The sequence below is a fragment of the Diplotaxodon limnothrissa genome, linkage group LG1 (assembly GCF_057381915.1).
Source record: "Diplotaxodon limnothrissa isolate DT_005_m linkage group LG1, D_limnothrissa_male_GT1.1, whole genome shotgun sequence".
NCBI lineage: Eukaryota > Metazoa > Chordata > Actinopteri > Cichliformes > Cichlidae > Diplotaxodon > Diplotaxodon limnothrissa.
This window is the reverse complement of record NC_140596.1, coordinates 33,608,439-33,628,298: the sequence shown is the minus strand read 5'-3', so window position 1 is coordinate 33,628,298 and position 19,860 is coordinate 33,608,439. Positions and strand designations below refer to the sequence as shown.

General features: G+C 40.0%; 1 protein-coding gene across 1 annotated transcript; it reads left to right on the top strand.

Moving 5' to 3' along the window:
• Positions 1 to 765: 765 nt before the first annotated feature.
• pamr1a (peptidase domain containing associated with muscle regeneration 1a) lies at positions 766 to 18,508 on the top strand. Its single transcript, XM_085357573.1, has 11 exons — positions 766 to 850; positions 1,968 to 2,138; positions 2,308 to 2,433; positions 5,520 to 5,634; positions 6,155 to 6,372; positions 14,174 to 14,371; positions 14,492 to 14,686; positions 14,942 to 15,008; positions 15,674 to 15,939; positions 17,016 to 17,356; positions 17,933 to 18,508. The coding sequence occupies exons 1-11, from the start codon at positions 766 to 768 to the stop codon at positions 18,506 to 18,508; spliced, it is 2,358 nt and encodes a 785-aa protein (XP_085213699.1).
• The last annotated feature ends 1,352 nt before the right edge of the window (positions 18,509 to 19,860 follow it).

Sequence of the window (19,860 nt, the reverse complement as noted above, 5' to 3'; positions counted from 1 at the left end):
ACGCCCTGCTTGTAAGGGAAAGCATGAAAACAGATACTTAAATATGGAAATACTAAAAGCTTAGGCGATGGAAAAGAAACCTTGGACATAAAGTAGGCGGTGATGAGCTGTCAGCCTCATAGCTTCAGGCACATAAACATTTCATAACAACTTTAGAGAGTACATCTGTTATTCGTTTTCCAAGATGTTGTGAAGCTGTCACGTCTAGTATGACAGCTGGTGCATGATGAACTATCAGTAAACGCATTTGGGTCGATGCACATGAAAATCTGCAATTGTATCATGAAGTGTTTCTGTGCAAAAACAACTGGTTTTGAGTGTCTAACTTGCAGCTTCAGAAAGATTCCCTTAAAAACCTTCCTCACTGGACTTGATGGATATTTTTTGCCTGCACTTTCTTCATCACTTTCCGCTGTTCTTCTCATTATCGTCTTTTTATTCCCACTAAATGCACTTTCCACTACCTTTGCCAATATTTTTCCATTCTTACTCAGCGCACACACCGGACTCATAACAAGAGAGGAACAGGAACTGCTTGCAGACCCAGTACAGTTGTGCACAACTTCAGACCAAATGCAATCTTTCACAAGATGAGAGCACAACGGAAGGAATGGGTTAAAGATTTCCGTCCACCGTGCTAACACAGGAAAATGAATCGTCTATAGCCAGTTACACTTCAGACAGACCAGGATACTGTGGATATCATCAAGCTTTTGCTCCTTTCTTGGAGTTTCTCGGGAGGTTTCTTGTTGTTTGGCAGCCACCATGCTTCCTTTCCTCACAAAGAGCGTCCCCCTAATCTTCCACCTCTTCCTAAATCTCAGTTTGTGTCTAATGGGCTGGACACACGGTAAGTAAAATACATTATATTCTGATTCTGAAATTCCAATGAGACCGTCTTTGTGAACTTTTGTGTCTTTATGGGAAAAAAAAAGTTTTAACAAGAAATAAGCCAGCTGACTGAGTTGCTGACTAATTGTGGAGTTATTTTATAACTATGAGTCACTTCTTCTGCTCATCTGAGACTTCAGTCACTTCATGCTATGCACTCAGTGTGGCTTACTGAAACAAGAGTAAAACGTACACAGATACAGATATCAGGCATACCAGTGACTAAAGCTGGGATACTTTTACAGTTGAATTCATTTGCCTTTGTGAGTAGAATTAAACCTGGGAAAGCTGTAATTGTTTGTTGCCCTTTGGGAGCTATAACCTGAGAAACATGTTCACTGATTGACTGCAGTTTTCTGTTTGAGAGAAAACTACCATTACACAGCAGGTATATTCATTAGTGCTCCAAATGAAGCATCATAAATTGGATTTTGGGATGTATTTGGATCGTTCTCAAGCTGCTCAATGTGATCAGCATCAATGTGACACTAGGTTTAACCTCCTAAGACCCAAACTCTTCCACAGCATGCATTTTTAATTTCTCTTTGATCTTTGGGCATATCGATGAATGTAAAAACAAAATTACCTATTTTTTTTTTTACCTAATTTTTGTTTCTAAGAAAAATGAGAGCCACATATGAGGATATTTGTTTAAAATTTCGATAGAACAGTAGCAGTATAATGTCCTCGTAAGTGGATATCAGGCCCTTGTAGAGCAAAATTTAGTATTTTGGTCAAAATGTGATGGCCACATATGTGGATGCCAGGTCCTAGGAGGTTAAACAAGGGCAAACTGAGATTTGGTGTACACACACTGTATACTCGTATAGCCCTGTTTGATTTTGATGTTTTTTACCTGCTGTAAAAGATCAATATGGTGCCATTCCGTCATGTGATATGTTCTTGGAAGTTTGATCTGCCTCATCAGACGATATTTGAAAGGGACTTGTTGGTACTGTTGACTATTTTTCTACAATCACAAACACATAATTTACGATTACTTATTTTACTTATGCTGAGGTTTCCACTGGCAGCTCTTAGATTTAAAATCTAAATATTTTCCTTTTCCTTCACAGCCCTGAGGGGAGACAACTGCCCGAGCTCTCAGTGGAACGTGATGTGTCGCCCGTGTTGTGAGTACCACCTGATCCAGTGTCGGTGTCCATCAAAAGGCACAAGGGTAGGCTACACTGTTCCCTGCTGCCGCAATGTCCTGGATGAATGTGACCCCTGTATTGTTCATCCAGGTAAATTCTTGTCCTTTTCTGTTTTTTCTAAACAAAACATATTACATGATATATTGTTGTGAAAAAATATCAGAGCTGTTGTGGTATACTGCAAATGACTAGGAGTTCCAATTTATCTTAAAAAATGTTTTCGATTATTACTTTTTGCTCTGCCGTTGTCTCTCTCCAGGCTGCAGTCTATTTGAGAATTGTAAAACCTGCAACAATGGAACATGGAGAGCTAATGATGACTTCTTCGTGAATGGGAAGTATTGTACTGAGTGCCGTCAAGGCTGGAGTGGAGGGGATTGTAAAAGTGAGTAAGTGCTTTAATGAAGTATTCCTGTGAGGCCTGACCAAGCTACAGAAATGTCTAATATTATGAATCATATTCTTAAATGTGATTGCTGATAGGAAAACAGAGATCATGCAAAGCCTACATTATGAAGTGAAAATGAACAGATAAGTGCAGTGCTGATCTTTTTTTACAATCCCAGGTTGTTTTTCTCTAAGGGATTTTCATTTTATGTCACATTTGCCAGTGTAGTGTCTTATATTTATTCAAAAATATTGGGATGCTATGTAAAATGTAAATCAAAACAGAATGCAATAATGTGTCCTCTCATGAATCCACACTTTATTCACGATAGAAGACATCAAATATTTAAACTTTGATGAGTTATTATTTCACAAAAGTGATTAGCACATTTTGAAATGTTGGGATGGGGCCACAAAAGGCTGGAAAAGTAACTGGTTCTAAAAAGAAATACTTGGAGACGTGCTATATAATTAGTTAGTTTAATTGTCTACAGGTCAGTAACATGACTCTGTATGAAGACAGCATCCCTGACAGAGTCTGTACTCTCACTTTTTTATACTTATCTGTATAAAAAGGGCATCTTAAAGAGGCAGAGTTTCTCAGAAGTTGAAATGGGCAGAGGTTCACCAGTCTGCAAAAACTTTAATCTGCAAATTTTGGAACAATTTCAAAATAATGTTGCTCATTGTAAAATTGTAAAGAGTCAGAAGATCCCATTCAAAGATTCAGGGAATCTGGAGAAATCTTTGTGCATAAGATATAAGATCAAGAAGTTAATATTGCATGCCTGTGATCTTCTGGCCCCCAGCAGTAGTGCATTAAAAACACACAACAGGAACACTTCCGGAAATCAAAGTTCACTGTGCCAACTGCAGATACAGGTTAAAGACATATGTGAAGATGATCCCAGCTTCTCTGAATCAAAGCACATTTAAAATAGACAGTGGAAAACTTCACAGACACAGTGGAAAACTGTTCTGTGGTCAGATGAATCTAAATTTGAGATTCTTTTAGGAAAACATGGACGCTGTTATCCTCTGGGTTAAAGAAGAGTGGGACCATCCGGCTTGTTTGCAGTGCTCAGTTGAATACACTGCATACAAACTGTATACATACCTGAAGACTTTACATAAATTCATTCAAATAACTCTAAAAATACTAAAAAGAACTATCACAACCAATAAAGAAATAACTAAGACACAAACTGACTTAATTATTTTCTTTATTGGCCAAAGGGCTCCATTCTCTGTGACTGTGATAAGATGTGCACCAGGATACCAGTTATGAGCACTAACCCAGTAAATCATATTCATGATCTGACATTTACATGGAACAGTGAGGCAGAGAAGTCCTATTATTCATCCCCCTGCATACATGATAAGTAGCTAACACTATTTACTACAACAGAAGTACAAATACATGCAATCATATTAAGAGACAGACAGCTGCTCTGCGAATAATGCCAAGCAGAAACATGTGCATAATGATATTTCATCTCACCGCTTCTATTTCTTCTTTGGACTAAGATGAAAACAATCCTCAATTCTCCTTTTTTGTTACTCAGAGCCCAGTTTTTGTGGAAGAAGCTGTGTACAGGATGCTGAATAGCACTGTGCAGCACACACACACACACACACACACACACACACACACACACACACACACTGACAGACCCTGGCCTTAGTTACAATTCATTAGAGTTGATGCTGACAGTGCTCGTTGCCACAAATGCAACAATTCTGCTGAAAGGCAGGTAAAACAAAAAATGTAAAAGTGACTTATGACTGAATAACAGGCGTCCATCCATCCATCCATGCATCCATTCTTATCCGCTTATCCTTATCAGGGTTGTGGTGAGGAGGCGTTAGGGTGCTGCAGTCTATCCAAGTTGTCATAGGACGAGAGGCGGGGTACACCCTGGACAGGTCGCCAGTCTGTCGCAGGGCTAATAACCTTGAGACCTTGTCCTTTTAGTAAACTACTTTATTAAATTAATTAAATTACTTAATACATGTCTCCAAGGAACATAAGAACCTTTGTTTTTGTCTGAGATGCTGGTACCCTATGACATCCTGTGGCTCAGAGTGTTGTGTAAAGGGAAGAAAACATCAAGAGGAAACATCACCACCATTTAATGTAAAATAAATATCTTTAGCATCTCCAAAGTATGTACAGTTCATGTATGCAGCAAAGGATATACGGGAAAAGCTGTTTAATAATCAGATCTATGGTTAAGAATTTTCAAAATGACACAACCTTCGTTGCAATACACATTATGGACATTTGGTGGCGACAGTGCTTTTTATTGGTTTGCCTACAACTGTATGCAGCCTAGTGTCTACTTAGAGCTCAAGTTCACAAAAAGAATAAAAAGATGGATGAATACTACTTTAAAAAAATATATATATATACACAACTACAGATACAGATACAACAACAACCACCACGTAATAATTTAGACCAACTGTAGTGTGAGACTCAGTGCAACATGAAGCTGATATTAGTGCAAAGTAAAAAAGTTTACTTAGTTGCCACTCCTATTCTCTCACATGGTACTTTTTCCATTCTCTACATTTAATGGCGTTGGGGAAATTGCCACTCAGGTGTTATTCTGTCATGTTCTAACATTCTGAGTTACACAAAAGAAGACATTTGGACATTGGGCAATCTCTCTCTTACACAGGCTTTTTACAGAATGTTCTACACAGGCTGACCAACTCCTTGAATAGACTGAATGATCTTATTCTGGGATATTTTTTTAAAATTCTAAACAACCCCATTCCCTTAGCGAAGACTGGTCAACATCAATTCAACATGGCTTTAGTATCTCGTCTTTCTTTTTCTTAACAGCATTAATAGCAGCATGATGATGATAATCAGAACCATCCGAATCCCCCCCGCACACACACACGCACATATATGTATATTTCTTTTTCCTTTTTTTTTTTGGTATTATCTGCCCTCTTACACAGCATGTCAAATTATGGGGCTTAGCTTGCAACAGTCAAAATGCTCAGTGCCACTGAGATAAGTACACATTTAATGGGTATAAGTATAAGTAATTATAGTTCTCTTGTTGGTAGCATGTGGAGGCATCATTCAGCGAGCTCAGGGTCACATAGCCCTGGAGAGTTACCCAACAAATGCTCGATGTGAATGGATAGTGCAAATGGAGAGGGGAAGCAGTATCCAGCTCAGGTAGGTAACTTTTCCAAAGATCTGATATGAAAATCATTCAACACTGAAGGCACATGATTTGATCAAAGAGAAAAGATTTAGTTAAGTCTCTATTTGAAAGGCTCAGAAGGGATCAATGTGACCTCAGGTAATAAAGAACTGCTGGGCTGCAGATGATACAGGAGAGAGTCAAGCAATCTGGCGGTTGCAATTGACTGTGTTGGAATAATAAAAGAGCTGGAGATGAGCGTACTTTAGAGTGAGGACATTCTTGGGTTCAAGGCAGGGTAACAGTTACAAAACAAATGGTATCATTTTGTTTGTTTGGGAAAATAATGTACTTTTCAGTAAAAATACATAGTAGAACATTAACATAAGATATAGAAATTTCTTTCAAATCTATACTTTGGATTGCCGTTAACTAGTATAACTCATTCATCCCGCTTTATATCTGTCCTGTTAACGTGCTATACATCAGACTTGGCATGGGGATTAACTCACATCAGGTGACAAACATCATTTCTGTATTGTTTTGCTGCAGATTTTCACTGCTGAGTTTGGAGTCTGACCACAGCTGTCGTTACGATTACGTCGAGGTCCGTGATGGTGACAGCCTGACTTCTCCTGTGATTGGTCGGTTTTGTGGGGATCAGTTACCTCCTCCAATAAAAAGCTCCGGGAACTTCCTACACATTCTCTTCACCTCTGATGGCTATAATAACTTTGATGGCTTTGTTCTTACATTTCAGAAAATTTCAGGTAGGTATTAATCATAAGCAATGTGAATGCATACACACTGCCGCAGGACAGACAATATAACACAAACACTTAACATTATAATGCAGCGTAATACAATTGGTCACAATAATGTTTTAAAGCCTGTCCATGGAGGCAGACTGGATTTATATTGGATTACATTACATTACGATACGTGGCCTTTTATTTTGTTATCACGGTATATGAGTCAGCGTATGCTCTGTGTGAAGGGTTTTTTTCCTCTATGTAATCCACATACAAAACAAACAATACAAATGTGTTAGGCTCAGTGTGCACACAGGCAGTTAACAAATTAGAGAAAAAGCATTTTTTATTATAATTAGAGGGAAGAGTTACAGCAGACCTGTACAAAGCTGTTAGGACTGATAGCGTCTATTTTATGATATACATATAACAAATACATGGCACTATTCATGTATTTTGTTTCTATGCAGCACATTTCGTCGACGTACCTTTACTTTCACTCTTCATCTGTGTCTGTGCAGCCTCCTTCATAGGGCAGTGATGTGAGACGGACAGTCAATGACACAGATTTATCATACCTGCTCCTCTCTGCCCCATTTACCGCCTTTAAAGCAAATCATGCATCTAACTTCAGTCCCATTTATACAGTCTTTTCCCTCATTGGGCATCAACTGTGGTTTCCTAATCCCAACATATCAAAGCACCACGGCATGAATGAGAGTTATGGCAGTCTTCAGTAATAATTCTGTTGGAAAAAAATAGAGGGACGTATCCAGAGAATGATTTAAGATTTTTTTTCATGTATGCAGAAGATGCCCTATTATTAGTAATAATCTCTAGTGCAACATTGAGCTTCATAGTCCTACAAGATCTATCTATATATCTATTAGGGGTGCAACGCTACACAAAATTCACGGTTCGGTTCGATACTTTGGTGTCACGGTTCGATATTTTTTCGATACAAAAAAAATGTTCATGCCTTTTTAATTTGTCATTTATTAAAATTATAAATATATATATTTTAACTCAAAAGTACAGTTTTTAAATTTAATGTTGCTGAAACAAAAGTAATTAAAAAAATAAATATATCTCAGGGCTCTCAAAATTTCAAAATCCCTGGTAGCCCTTCGGGCAGGGACTCTTCAGTTTTTGGTAGCCCAAAATAAATTTAAGTAGCCCGAATAAAAAAGAGAGCAATTTTTTGATTGATGTTTTGTTTCCTGTTTTGTTTCCTTTACAATATAATACATTAAAGTATAATATTGTAAAGGAAACAAAACATTAATCAAAAAATTGTTGAAAAACAAATTACAACATTGTATAAAAATTACAATCATCAACTCAAATACAGTGGGGCAAGAAAGTATTTAGTCAGCCACCGATTGTGCAAGTTCCCCCACTTAAAATGATGACAGAGGTCAGTAATTTGCACCAGAGGTACACTTCAACTGTGAGAGACAGAATGTGAAAAAAAGATCCATGAATCCACATGGTAGGATTTGTAAAGAATTTATTCGTAAATCAGGGTGGAAAATAAGTATTTGGTCAATAACAAAAATACAACTCAATACTTTGTAACATAACCTTTGTTGGCAATAACAGAGGTCAAACGTTTACTATAGGTCTTTACCAGGTTTGCACACACAGTAGCTGGTATTTTGGCCCATTCCTCCATGCAGATCTTCTCGAGAGCAGTGATGTTTTGGGGCTGTCGCCGAGCAACACGGACTTTCAACTCCCGCCACAGATTTTCTATGGGGTTGAGGTCTGGAGACTGGCTAGGCCACTCCAGGACTTTCAAATGCTTCTTACGGAGCCACTCCTTTGTTGCCCGGGCGGTGTGTTTTGGATCATTGTCATGTTGGAAGACCCAGCCTCGTTTCATCTTCAAAGTTCTCACTTATGGAAGGAGGTTTTGGCTCAAAATCTCACGATACATGGCCCCATTCATTCTGTCCTTAACACGGATCAGTCATCCTGTCCCCTTGGCAGAAAAACAGCCCCATAGCATGATGTTTCCACCCCCATGCTTCACAGTAGGTATGGTGTTCTTGGGATGCAACTCAGTATTCTTCTTCCTCCAAACACGACGAGTTGAGTTTATACCAAAAAGTTCTACTTTGGTTTCATCTGACCACATGACATTCTCCCAATCCTCTGCTGTATCATCCATGTGCTCTCTGGCAAACTTCAGACGGGCCTGGACATGCACTGGCTTCAGCAGCGGAACACGTCTGGCACTGCGGGATTTGATTCCCTGCCGTTGTAGTGTGTTACTGATGGTGACCTTTGTTACTTTGGTCCCAGCTCTCTGCAGGTCATTCACCAGGTCCCCCCGTGTGGTTCTGGGATCTTTGCTCACCGTTCTCATGATCATTTTGACCCCACGGGATGAGATCTTGCGTGGAGCCCCAGATCGAGGGAAATTATTAGCGGTCTTGTATGTCTTCCATTTTTTGATGATTGCTCCCACAGTTGATTTTTTCACACCAAGCTGCTTGCCTATTGTAGATTCACTCTTCCCAGTCTGGTGCAGGTCTACAATACTTTTCCTGGTGTCCTTCGAAAGCTCTTTGGTCTTGGCCATGGCGGAGTTTGGAGTCTGACTGTTTGAGGCTGTGGACAGGTGTCTTTTATACAGATGATGAGTTCAAACAGGTGCCATTCATACAGGTAACGAGTGGGGGACAGAAAAGCTTCTTACAGAAGACGTTACAGGTCTGTGAGAGCCAGAGATTTTCCTTGTTTGAGGTGACCAAATACTTATTTTCCACCCTAATTTACGAATAAATTCTTTACAAATCCTACCATGTGGATTCATGGATTTTTTTTTCACATTCTGTCTCTCACAGTTGAAGTGTACCTCTGGTGCAAATTACTGACCTCTGTCTTCATTTTAAGTGGGGGAACTTGCACAATCGGTGGCTGACTAAATACTTTTTTGCCCCACTGTACTTGGTTCTAATTGAACAGAAATTTCTATGAACTTGTAAGAACTGTGTAGGACATGAATCAGTCTGTATCAGATCCTGAATTTGAAATTTCCACTGAAGTCACGGGTAAGAGGCAAGTGGAACCAAGAACTACGCCATTTGCTTTTTGAAGTTTGCAAAGACTGCTAAATTGTGCCAGTGGTAGTTCACTCTTTGCAACATAGTACGCTGTTCTAAACAGATTTTTCAGGTTTATTTTGAGTATGTTATTTGCAATTGGTGTTTGTTCTGGGAAAGATATTGCAGACTGAGCAATAATGCATTTCTTGCATTTCTCATGGGTTCTAATGGGGGCCTTTCTTAAAATGACTGGTCCCAGTAACAAAGGCGCTTGTCGACTCAGAAATCGAGAGAAAACCAACAACACACCCGGCAGAACATTATGTTATTTACACGGGTGCACATAAGTGGTTCGCATGTGCGCATTCGCTGTCAAAATAAAAGACGCGCACCAGATAAGAAGTTGCAACGCGCGTTTGCGTCCATTTAAAAGGCCCTGTTTTGTCCGCTAGAGTGGGATTTTCACGGCACATTCTGCACCACATCTCTGTGCGTTCATCATTTGTTTGAAGCCAGCTCACCTCCTGCAACCACTTTTCCGAGAATACGCGCTTCTTTTGTGGTTCGGACTCCTTCTGACATTTGTTTGGAGGTGGAGGAACACCAAAGTAATTGCTTAAAGGAGCTTGCTTCTTCGACATCTTTAAGAGTTCTAAACAAATGTCTGTCCTCCTCCAGAAAATCTTATGTATGCAAACACGCGTTGCAACTTCATATCTTGTGCGCGTATTTTTTATTTTATTTTGACAGTGAATGCGCACCTGCAAACAGTTATGTGCAGCCCTGGTTATTTAGCTCGTCATATTGCAGCCACAGAAATTCTTTTGTCCAAGAAACCATAAAGCTGCACTTTCTTTTTGCCTTATAGTCTGATTTGTCCTAACTTTTCTGTTTTGTGGTAAGCTTTTCTTTGGCTGTCACTTCTTCACCCTGACCTGTCTTATTTGGCTCAGCAGAACTAAAATATATATCCTGCTGCTTTTACACACACACACACACACACACACACACACACACACACACACACACATATAACGGTCAGCGATTCTCTGCGCGATCAACCTCTCACATGTTTAAGCTTGCTGCGGGAGATTTCACTTGTCATGTTTGCATAGTAAGCTAACGATTGATAAGACGATGTCAGAGGAATTGGTGCGCAAATTATCATCACTCACCAATCAGTGCTGTCGCTCTCTATACACAGTTTGCGCGATTGCAAAGTGAAAGCAAAAAACAAGCACAAATTCAAACGCGATTTCAATATGTCACATATTGACAGTGGCTCACCGATGCCAATGACATAATTACCCAGCTACATTTCCGAAAGAATGCAAAAGCATTGACATATATTTTTCCTTCCTACAATAGCCCGACGGGCAGGGCAGAGATAGATTTTGGTAGCCCGACTGGAAAAATCACTAGCCCCGGGACGTCGGGCTAGCGATTTTGCAAGCCCTGTATCTGATTGAGGAATCACTCATCTTTGGAAAAGAGAGTTTATTACAGAGAAATGGCTCTTTCCAAAATAAAAGCTATACTATACGCTTCTTCTGGGCTATATTCTCAGCAGCATATTGTAGCGGGTCAGGGCTGTTCGGGGTTCTGTTTGTACAGTTATGTTTTGTTTATGTTGCCATAGTGACGGGTGACGCCCTCTCGCTGCAACGGTGTGTCCTTCCGGGGTCAGAGGGCGCCCTGTGTGTTGTTGTTGTTGTTGCTGTGCGGTTTCCGCGCTGAGCAGTTAGCTAGCGGCAGTGTTCTTCTGCAGATGTCAATAAACGGCTGTGCTCCCTGGCTAGCTCACGGGAAGCAAGACCAAACGACACCTCCGTCTCCTCGTTGTCTGAGCTCACCACATTGGTGTCAGAAGTGGGATGATGGTGGCACCCCATGTTCTGACCCGAGTGCGCCAAAAGAAGGCACCTGGACATTTGCAGGACTTTTTGTGGGGTAATGGGGTCGTCAAGGACGACTGACCCCTTAAGTGGGGGCTATGTAGCGGGTCAGGGCTGTTCGGGGTTCTGTTTGTACAGTTATGTTTTGTTTATCTTGCCATAGTGACAGGTGACGCCCTCTCACTGCGACGGTGTGTCCTTCCGGGGTCAGAGGGCGCCCTGTGTGTTGTTGTTGTGTGGTTGCTGCGCTGAGCAGGGGTCCGTTCTTCGTACCTTGCTAAGTAAGTTAGCTGGATTTGATTGTTGACGATTTCGCCTGATCTTGGATCGTTCGGTTCTCCGAAGCTCATCCAGGACTTGCTGTCATAGCAACAGATCCGTAAGCATAAACCTGCTCGGGAGCAGGTTTACTTTATGTAAACAGGATTAGATCGCGGCCACTCAGGTATGTCCGCTTCATGTATACGAAAGCAACAGCAATATTTTACCACTGTTTTACCATAAATAAATAGTATCAATGTAACTAAAGATAATGCAGTATTTGATTCTTTTATTGATTCCATACAGATACATACAGGTCATTTCCTAAAAAAAGGGAAATGTACTATTAATCATTCTATTTCATGTATTTGATTATTACAGATGTAATTCATATTTTAGAGTAGTAATAGTAAATTACTTCGTGTAATCAGGATGAGAGACCATGGCTATAAAAGTGAAGGTGGATTTGGGAAGTCTGTCGCAGCCATGTCCTGTCCGTATACGCGAGCCACCCATTGTGGAAGGTGCAAGATTGATATGGAGAGTTCTCAGAATTCAGCGTATATTGCGGGATAGACAGGATCCTTTAGCTCAGCGCGACAGTGTGCTCATAGAGAGATATCGATTTTCCCGTGAGGGTATTATTTACTTAACCAACTTGTTGACGAGGGGGTGCAGGACCACCACCTGTCTTTTTTTGCTCTGCCCTTTTCTTGGTTGCTGTTATAAACAAACAAACAGTTTATTTCAGGGTCTCTTTTCAAGAGACTAAAAGCAATATAAGTGATAAATATTACCATTCTGTAGGATATTCTTATATTTCACGTTTACTTGTTCCCATGTTCTGGTGGGTCCTGTCGTGGCTCTAATGTGAAAGAGGATATAATATAATATAATATAATATAATATAATATAATATAATAAATTTACCCTACCGCCTACTGGTGTTGGCCAGAGGGGCCGATGGCGCGATATGGCAGCCTGGCTTCTGTCAGTCTGCCCCAGGGCAGCTGTGGCTACAACCGTAGCTGCTTCCACCAGTGTGTGAATGTGAGAGTGAATGAATAGTGTTATTGTAAAGCGCTTTGGGTGTCTTGAAAAGCGCTATATAAATCCAATCCATTATTATTATTATTATTATTATTATTATTATTATTATTAATAAATTACGAGTTTAATTTGTCAGCAACTTTCTGCCAGCCCTCTCTCCTTGCTTTTGCAGCCTTTGCAGTGTTCCCTTGCGTTTTAATTAAACTGAAACTCCTGAAATCCCTCAATCAAGAGTTCTTGCTCTGCTGCCGAAAAATGCTGAGCGCGTTCCTTCGACATTTTCGCCGACCAATCAAAGGGTTGCCGATCAATGTTTCTACTATCGATGCGTAGCCCCTGTTAAGCCACCCAGTGATCTCACATTACTTCATCCAGCTATACTAATCGTCAACAACAGGTGTGTTCGGAGAACCGGAATAGCGAGCTCAAAGTTAGCGCGATGATTTGATCTTGGATGTGTCATTTGATCTTGGATGTAGTAAGCAAGGTACGAAGAACGGACCCCAGTTAGCTAGCGGCAGTGTTCTTCTGCAGATGTCAATAAACGGCTGTGCTCCCTAGCTAGCTCACGGGAAGCAAGACCAAACGATACCTCTGTCTCCACCTTGTCTGAGCTCGCCACAATATTAAACATATCAGGTCTCCATAAGGAGAATCATGTGCTAACGGCTGTCTAAATGACTCGGGTAAAGTTTGTAGCATGCATGCTTGTTGTTTTTGTCTGCTTCCACTTGTCTTTGCACTAGGATGATGTCGGCGTAAATGTGCAGTCATATTCGTTGTGTTCCCACTAGTGCTGTCAGCGTTAATCTCGTTGAAATGACGTTAACGCCACAACACGGCAAATCTCCGTTAACGAGCTACCCCTGATCGCCCCGTGCGTGGGGCTAGACGGCCAACACGTTAACAAGCTAACTGCGCTAACACACTAGTTCCCACCCATGTAATTGAGCATTGCGTGGCACATCCAACATACTGTTTTACTTTAGTCCATGACGCGCTTACCTTCAGGGTCATACGTCACATGAAAACCAAAATAATTCCAAACGCCAGATCTGAATGAGGGTGGGGAAGGTTCAATTTGCCATGTTGCAAGGAGAGCTTAACTTCTGTCTCGCTAGCTTGCCCTGCGCTCTTCCTTCTGACGATGCTGTCTGTGTTGAGTGCTCAGTGGATCTGCGTTCGACAGTGCAGCCTAGGCGGAGTAGTCGAACGCAGATTCACTGAGCGCTCAACACAGACAGCATTGTCAGAAGGAAAGTTGATAAAATAAATTACAAATTTTGTATTGTTCGATACATATGCGTACCGAACCGAAAGCACTGTATCGAACGGTTCAATATCGATACGAGTATCGTTGCACCCCTACTATCTGTCTGTCTGTCTGTCTGTCTGTCTGTCTAAGAGATTTACACAGATAGATACTATCTATCGATAGATATAAGTTACTTTAGCTGTTTATATTATGTCAATATAATAATGTGCACCCTTATAAATGTTATGTTTATTGGTTATTCAGTGTTATCTTTCATTTATCACAGTCAGAAAATTTCTTTACAGTGTCAGCCATCAAGAATGTAGCATGCGCAGCACCAGACAAACCAGTGAATGGATACCTGCTGCCTGTATATGGTCCAGAAGAGGAGCTCATATTGGTAAACTACCGGTGCCATCCACCTTTCAGGCTGATTGGCATGCAGCAGAGGACCTGTCTACCTAATGGCACATGGAGTGGCACTGCTCCCTCATGTGTAAAAGGTTTTTCTTGTGTGTTTTAACTCCTCCCATGGTGCTTGTTGTGTTCTGTTATAGTGTTTGCACACTATTATTGACAGTTAGGAAATACATTTTTCTCTCTTTTGTCTCAACTGCATACAGGTCCAACAAGCCTGGTCCGGTGCGCTCCTCCACCCAAACTGCTCCACGGATATCACAGACCTGCTCTTGACTCAGCTGGAGGTGCTGAGACAATTGAGTTTTTCTGTAAAACCTCCTACATTTTAAGTGGAAACCACCAGAGTACCTGTCTCTCTAATGGATCCTGGAGTAGCAGGTCACCAAAGTGTGTTAGAGGTAATAGTTTTCAAAAAAAAAAAGGAAGAAAGATTTAGGTTGTAGCTGCTTTTCCTCCTCGTTGTTACATGAGGAAAAAAAAATAGAGTATAGAGTATTACATTGTAATATATTGTAAACTGGGAAGTTTATAAAGAAAGATTAGACATTCTTATGTGTTTGTCACTACAGTATTTAAGTCCCTGATATTTTTAAGCAGAATCATTTACATACACATCTACTTATTGTTGCCACCTGCTTGATTTACCTTCACAGTCTGTCGAGAGCCCAGAGTTTCTGAACTTGTACGGCAAAGTGTTGTGAAGCCACACCTATTGCTAAGGTAATGTTATATGTGTGTATGTATGAGTTTTGCACACCTAAAGTTATTATTTTGGATTTTTTTATGTTACTTTGTCATTATACAAATTGCTGTGATGGTTTTACTTTGTGAGGAAAAAAACTGAACAATCCGACAGACTTTCCTCTTCCCTGTTCTTTGATTTGATAGCAGTGACAGCAGTTTATGTAGCTATCTGGTGTATTGCCCTGACACATCTTTGAATTTTGCTCATATTCATGCCATGGGTGCTTCAAAGACCAGAATCGCGCACTTAAGTGCAGCATATTCAAAAAAAGCAATGTAGCATGCATGTGAAAGAAGAAGTCATTTATGCCCCTTATTGTGTCCCAGATGCTAAGCACTAGTAGAACTTGAAGCAAACATAGGTTATTCTCTTCTTGGTTTTATGATTGAGTAAATCCACACATTGAAAATGAAATGTCATTTAGCTCTAAAACAAAATAAGAAAGGACATGAGTGGGAGCACATTGGTAGAATTTGGAGGCTCAAAAAATATTGGAAATATCAGTTTGTAAACAATGAATAAGCAAATCTGTATATGGGTAAATAAAAGATAAACAAGATGTATGTATATGTATAAAAACTCACAATGCTTATCACACTGAAAAGATGAGCTTTAAAGGCAAACTATCTCTTTCTTTTAGACAGCGTTCAGACCAGACTCACCTCTCATCCAGATACAGCGTGGATGATTTGTTGTCCGCTGGCTTTATTCCACTAACATCCGGTGGATTGTCCAGAGAGAAAAATGATGACACCTCTTTGGCTGAGATACCTCGAGGTTTTCACCCAGTTTACACTAGCATCGACTACAAGTGTGCTTCACCTCTCTATCGAAACAAAGGAAGCTCTCGACGCACCTGTCTGAAGACTGGAAGGTGGAGTGGGCACTATGTTTCCTGCTCACCAGGTGAGATCAGCAAAAGTTTACGCTTGGCTTGTTAAGTGAAATCTCTCTTAAAAAACAGAGAAATATAAAACACCATATTGGTACATTGCACAGACACAAATACCAGCTAACTCGTGCTTATGGAGATGATACTTTTAGCTGCAAAGGGTCACCAAAGCAGGTGGAGCCACATGTTTGATTTTGCACATGCTTTTATGCTGAGTGCCCTTCCTGAAGCAACAATCTGATTTATCCTGGTTTTGGGCTGGTACAGTACCAGGAGTATGTTAGCCTGTGTCTCCTCCTGGTCTCAAACCAGGGATCTTTTGCATGCAAGACAAATGTGTACTTTTGTACTTCTGTGTACAGAAAAAGTATTAGTTTCACTGACTACAAGTGAGGAATAGACTCATCTGACAGGCTGTTAGTTACATATAGTTAACCAGTTTTAACCACACATTACCCATTAGCCTTTCCTCATAATATCAAGTTTTTTTGCAACAAAGATGGTGATGGTGGAAACGCTCATCTTGAGGCTTCATAACATGATTCCAAAAACAAATGGTAGGAATTTGGTGGGTTTTTTAAAAAGCCAACCTAAAGTGGTCATTTGAGGAACTGCACTTTTTGGCTTTATTTTTCTTCTTGACCAATACATTCCAGCGTTGTTAGCAAATTTCAGAAGTATATTCTTAAGTAAGCTAAATTGATGTGTGAACTTAGCTCTTACACCTGAAAGATTGTAGTTTGACTAAAACGAAATAATGATGATCTGTTTGAGTTCAGAAGCAACCTACCGCAGATATTAGATTCATTCTGTAACATTTATATTGCAAATTTGTGACTCTTCTGCAGTTACACGAGTCACGACACTTTTAAATAAATCATCTTGGTCACAGTGACATCTTATTAAGAAAAAAATTACGCAGACTTATTTTGATTTTGAAGTAATTCTTTGACATTTCTGGAAGTCAACTGATCATCATTCTTACCTGTCTGTCTGTTTTTAAGGGCTAGATTCTAATTTTAAAGCCACTTTCACATCTGCACTGTAAAATTTAATACGTTTCTGTTCTTTGTCCTCTCTGATGTCACAGTTTGTGGCAAATTTGACGCTTTCAGCAGACACAACCTCTCCGACGCTCAGTGGCCGTGGCACGCAGCCATTTATATCCGCTCACCACCTGATCACACTGTGAGCACCTACACGTCCCCTGGAAGGATCATAACAGACCAGCAGGGGGCCTCAGAGGAGTCCACATTCTGGTTCCTGGCCTGCAGTGGAGCTCTTGTCGCCCAGCATAGAGTCCTGGTGGTGGCTCAGTGTGTGGTAGACAAGAACAAGCAGCAGCACATTCAGCCTGAACATGTGAAGGTTGTCATAGGCAAGCAATACCATACACCCAGGGATGTGTTGAAAAGCCAGCACCACCTGAGGGTAAAGTCCCATATGCATGACAACTTTTTACTGTTTAAACTTGCCTAAACAATGCAGTCTAAATGGATGAGCATGTAATATGCAAATAAAAAATATTCATTAATGCCTTTTTATATCAGTAAATCCTTTGCAGGTCAGGTTATATGGCAAATGGTCATCTCACTTTCACCCCACATTAAACCTAGAAGCCACCATTTGGCCTGAAAATGACCAAACAGTGCTCATAAATATGTGGTCTTACATTAGTTTTTTCTTTTTTTGTAAGTCATAAAGTGCAGAAATGCTTATAAATTCTGCAGCACAACAGTTGATAAAAAAAAAAAGAAAAATCAGTCTTAATTAAATTGAAGTTATTTTTTGGATATATATTTGTTTGTAAAGGTATAAAGTGGATAAGGTGCATATTTGATATGCACTTAAAGCTTACATGGAATGCAGCTATATTTTCTTTGGTTCTGCACATCTTGCATGCATATAATCTAATCTTGATGTGTATTCCAAAAACAACAAAACTTGGCATGCAACTCAGTAGTCTAACTTCCAATTCTCCCTCATCTTCTCTTTCTGCCCCAGCAGGTTTCAGAGATAGTAGTCCATCCAAATTTTTTCTCCTCACCAGACTCTGATGTGGCTGTGCTTAAGCTAAAAGACAAGGCCAAGATCAGAGAGCGCGTGTTGCCTGTGTGTCTACCCAAAACGCAAGGAGGGGAGGTGACTGCGCAGGAGGCTTACACCGCGAGGTGGATTTTACCAAGCAATCCGAGGCACCTGGGCCACTCTGCAACCTTGAGCCTGACAAAACTTGTTGAGCTGACTGATGTTACTCATTGTGAAAGAGATTTTGCTCAAGGAGGGGCACATACCACAGCGATCAGTGACAATTCATTGTGTGTCATTAGCAAACCGTCCAGTCCTCAGAGCGCCTGCCCAATTGTTATTCCAGGCATCACAACCATGCCAGCTGTGTTTTCATCCACAAGGGCTGTCTTGTCAGGTCACGAGGATACTCACCGAGCCTCTAGTGCAGGCTGGCAGCTGCTTGGTTTAGAGAGAGCAACATCTTTTGAGAAAAACAACTGCAACCAACCGAGTTACACAGTTCACACACAAATTGCAAACTTTCAAGACTGGATAGAGCAACATGTGAAATAGGTGCTTTTGGTACAATCTTATAAAAGGCAGAATTTCAGCAATGTTAATAATTAAATCTGAGTTCTGTATATTTCAGTGCTGCTAATTATGCAAAACAAACTAAACTAAACTGGTTTTAAGCACCTAATGCATACCTACTTCCTATACTACCATGTGATCGTTAGAACTCTATTATGTGTTTGCACCTGCAGCGATCACTCCCATATAAAACACATCCTCATGCTTCTAAGAATAAATTGCTGTAATAAAAAAGACAGACAACTGTTGACCTATTTATTCTCAAAACACGGGTAGTTATGTAATTATTGACATCTAAAACATTAGTTCCAAGCAGTTATTGTTTTGTTTTTTTAGTAAAGCTAGTTGATTTATAAAGTATATTGTGTGAAACATGTAACATGCTTTTCTACAATATAAATTGCACAATATGCATTGAAAATGTGTATTTCTGCATCATTTAACTTTTTGCCATTTCAAGTAAACTTTAATTGTGTTATATTTACAATCTATTTACAACTAGGAAATGAATTGTGTTTAAATAATTGTATCACACAATTTGACACAAAAACCATCTGCAAAGAACCTTGTGAGTACTTTTGACCAGCATTTAAATTGAATCTCATATCTCAAAGCTCATCCAGTGCTTTCTTGACTACTTTCACTTACTTTTCACATTTGGCAGTCCTCCCATCTTCATCTGGTCCAGAACATACCAAGTAGGCTGCTAACAAAAACTAACATCACTGTCTTCCAGTGAAATTCAAAATTCATTTTTATTTTTCATTAATTACAAACAAATATACAGTAAACCTGCTGAGACCCAATTCCACCTATCAGCCTCTCTGAATATGGGTCTTTTAACTGTTCCATGCTCTTATTTTATAACCATTGGCCACCACATTTTTAAGGTTGTAGCTGCATCTGCACACAGATTGAGCCTTCCTACCCTATCAAGGTGGCTGAATCTGTGTTTTGTTTGCTGATAACTCTTTTTTTTCTAGGTTTTTCTTAATCTTTCACCCAATATTCTTGGCTGTTTTTCACATCTAATGTGTGGAAGTGTGTGACAGGAAGGAGTGTATGATATATGCTCGTGTTTTTATACGTTTTGACACGTATGAGCACTTTTTCAAACACACTGCTCCAAAAATAAAGTTATTGTTATTGTTATTATCATTATTTTATTATTATTATTTTTATTGCACATTGTTTCAGTCATTATAAAGTACTTTAGAATTATTTCAATTGCAAATGAAATAGTTAGCCTATATTAACTTATCAGGAACAAACTGACTGGCAGCTAGGACTGGGCCATATCATACCGTTCACGGTAATACCAGTATAATGTTGGG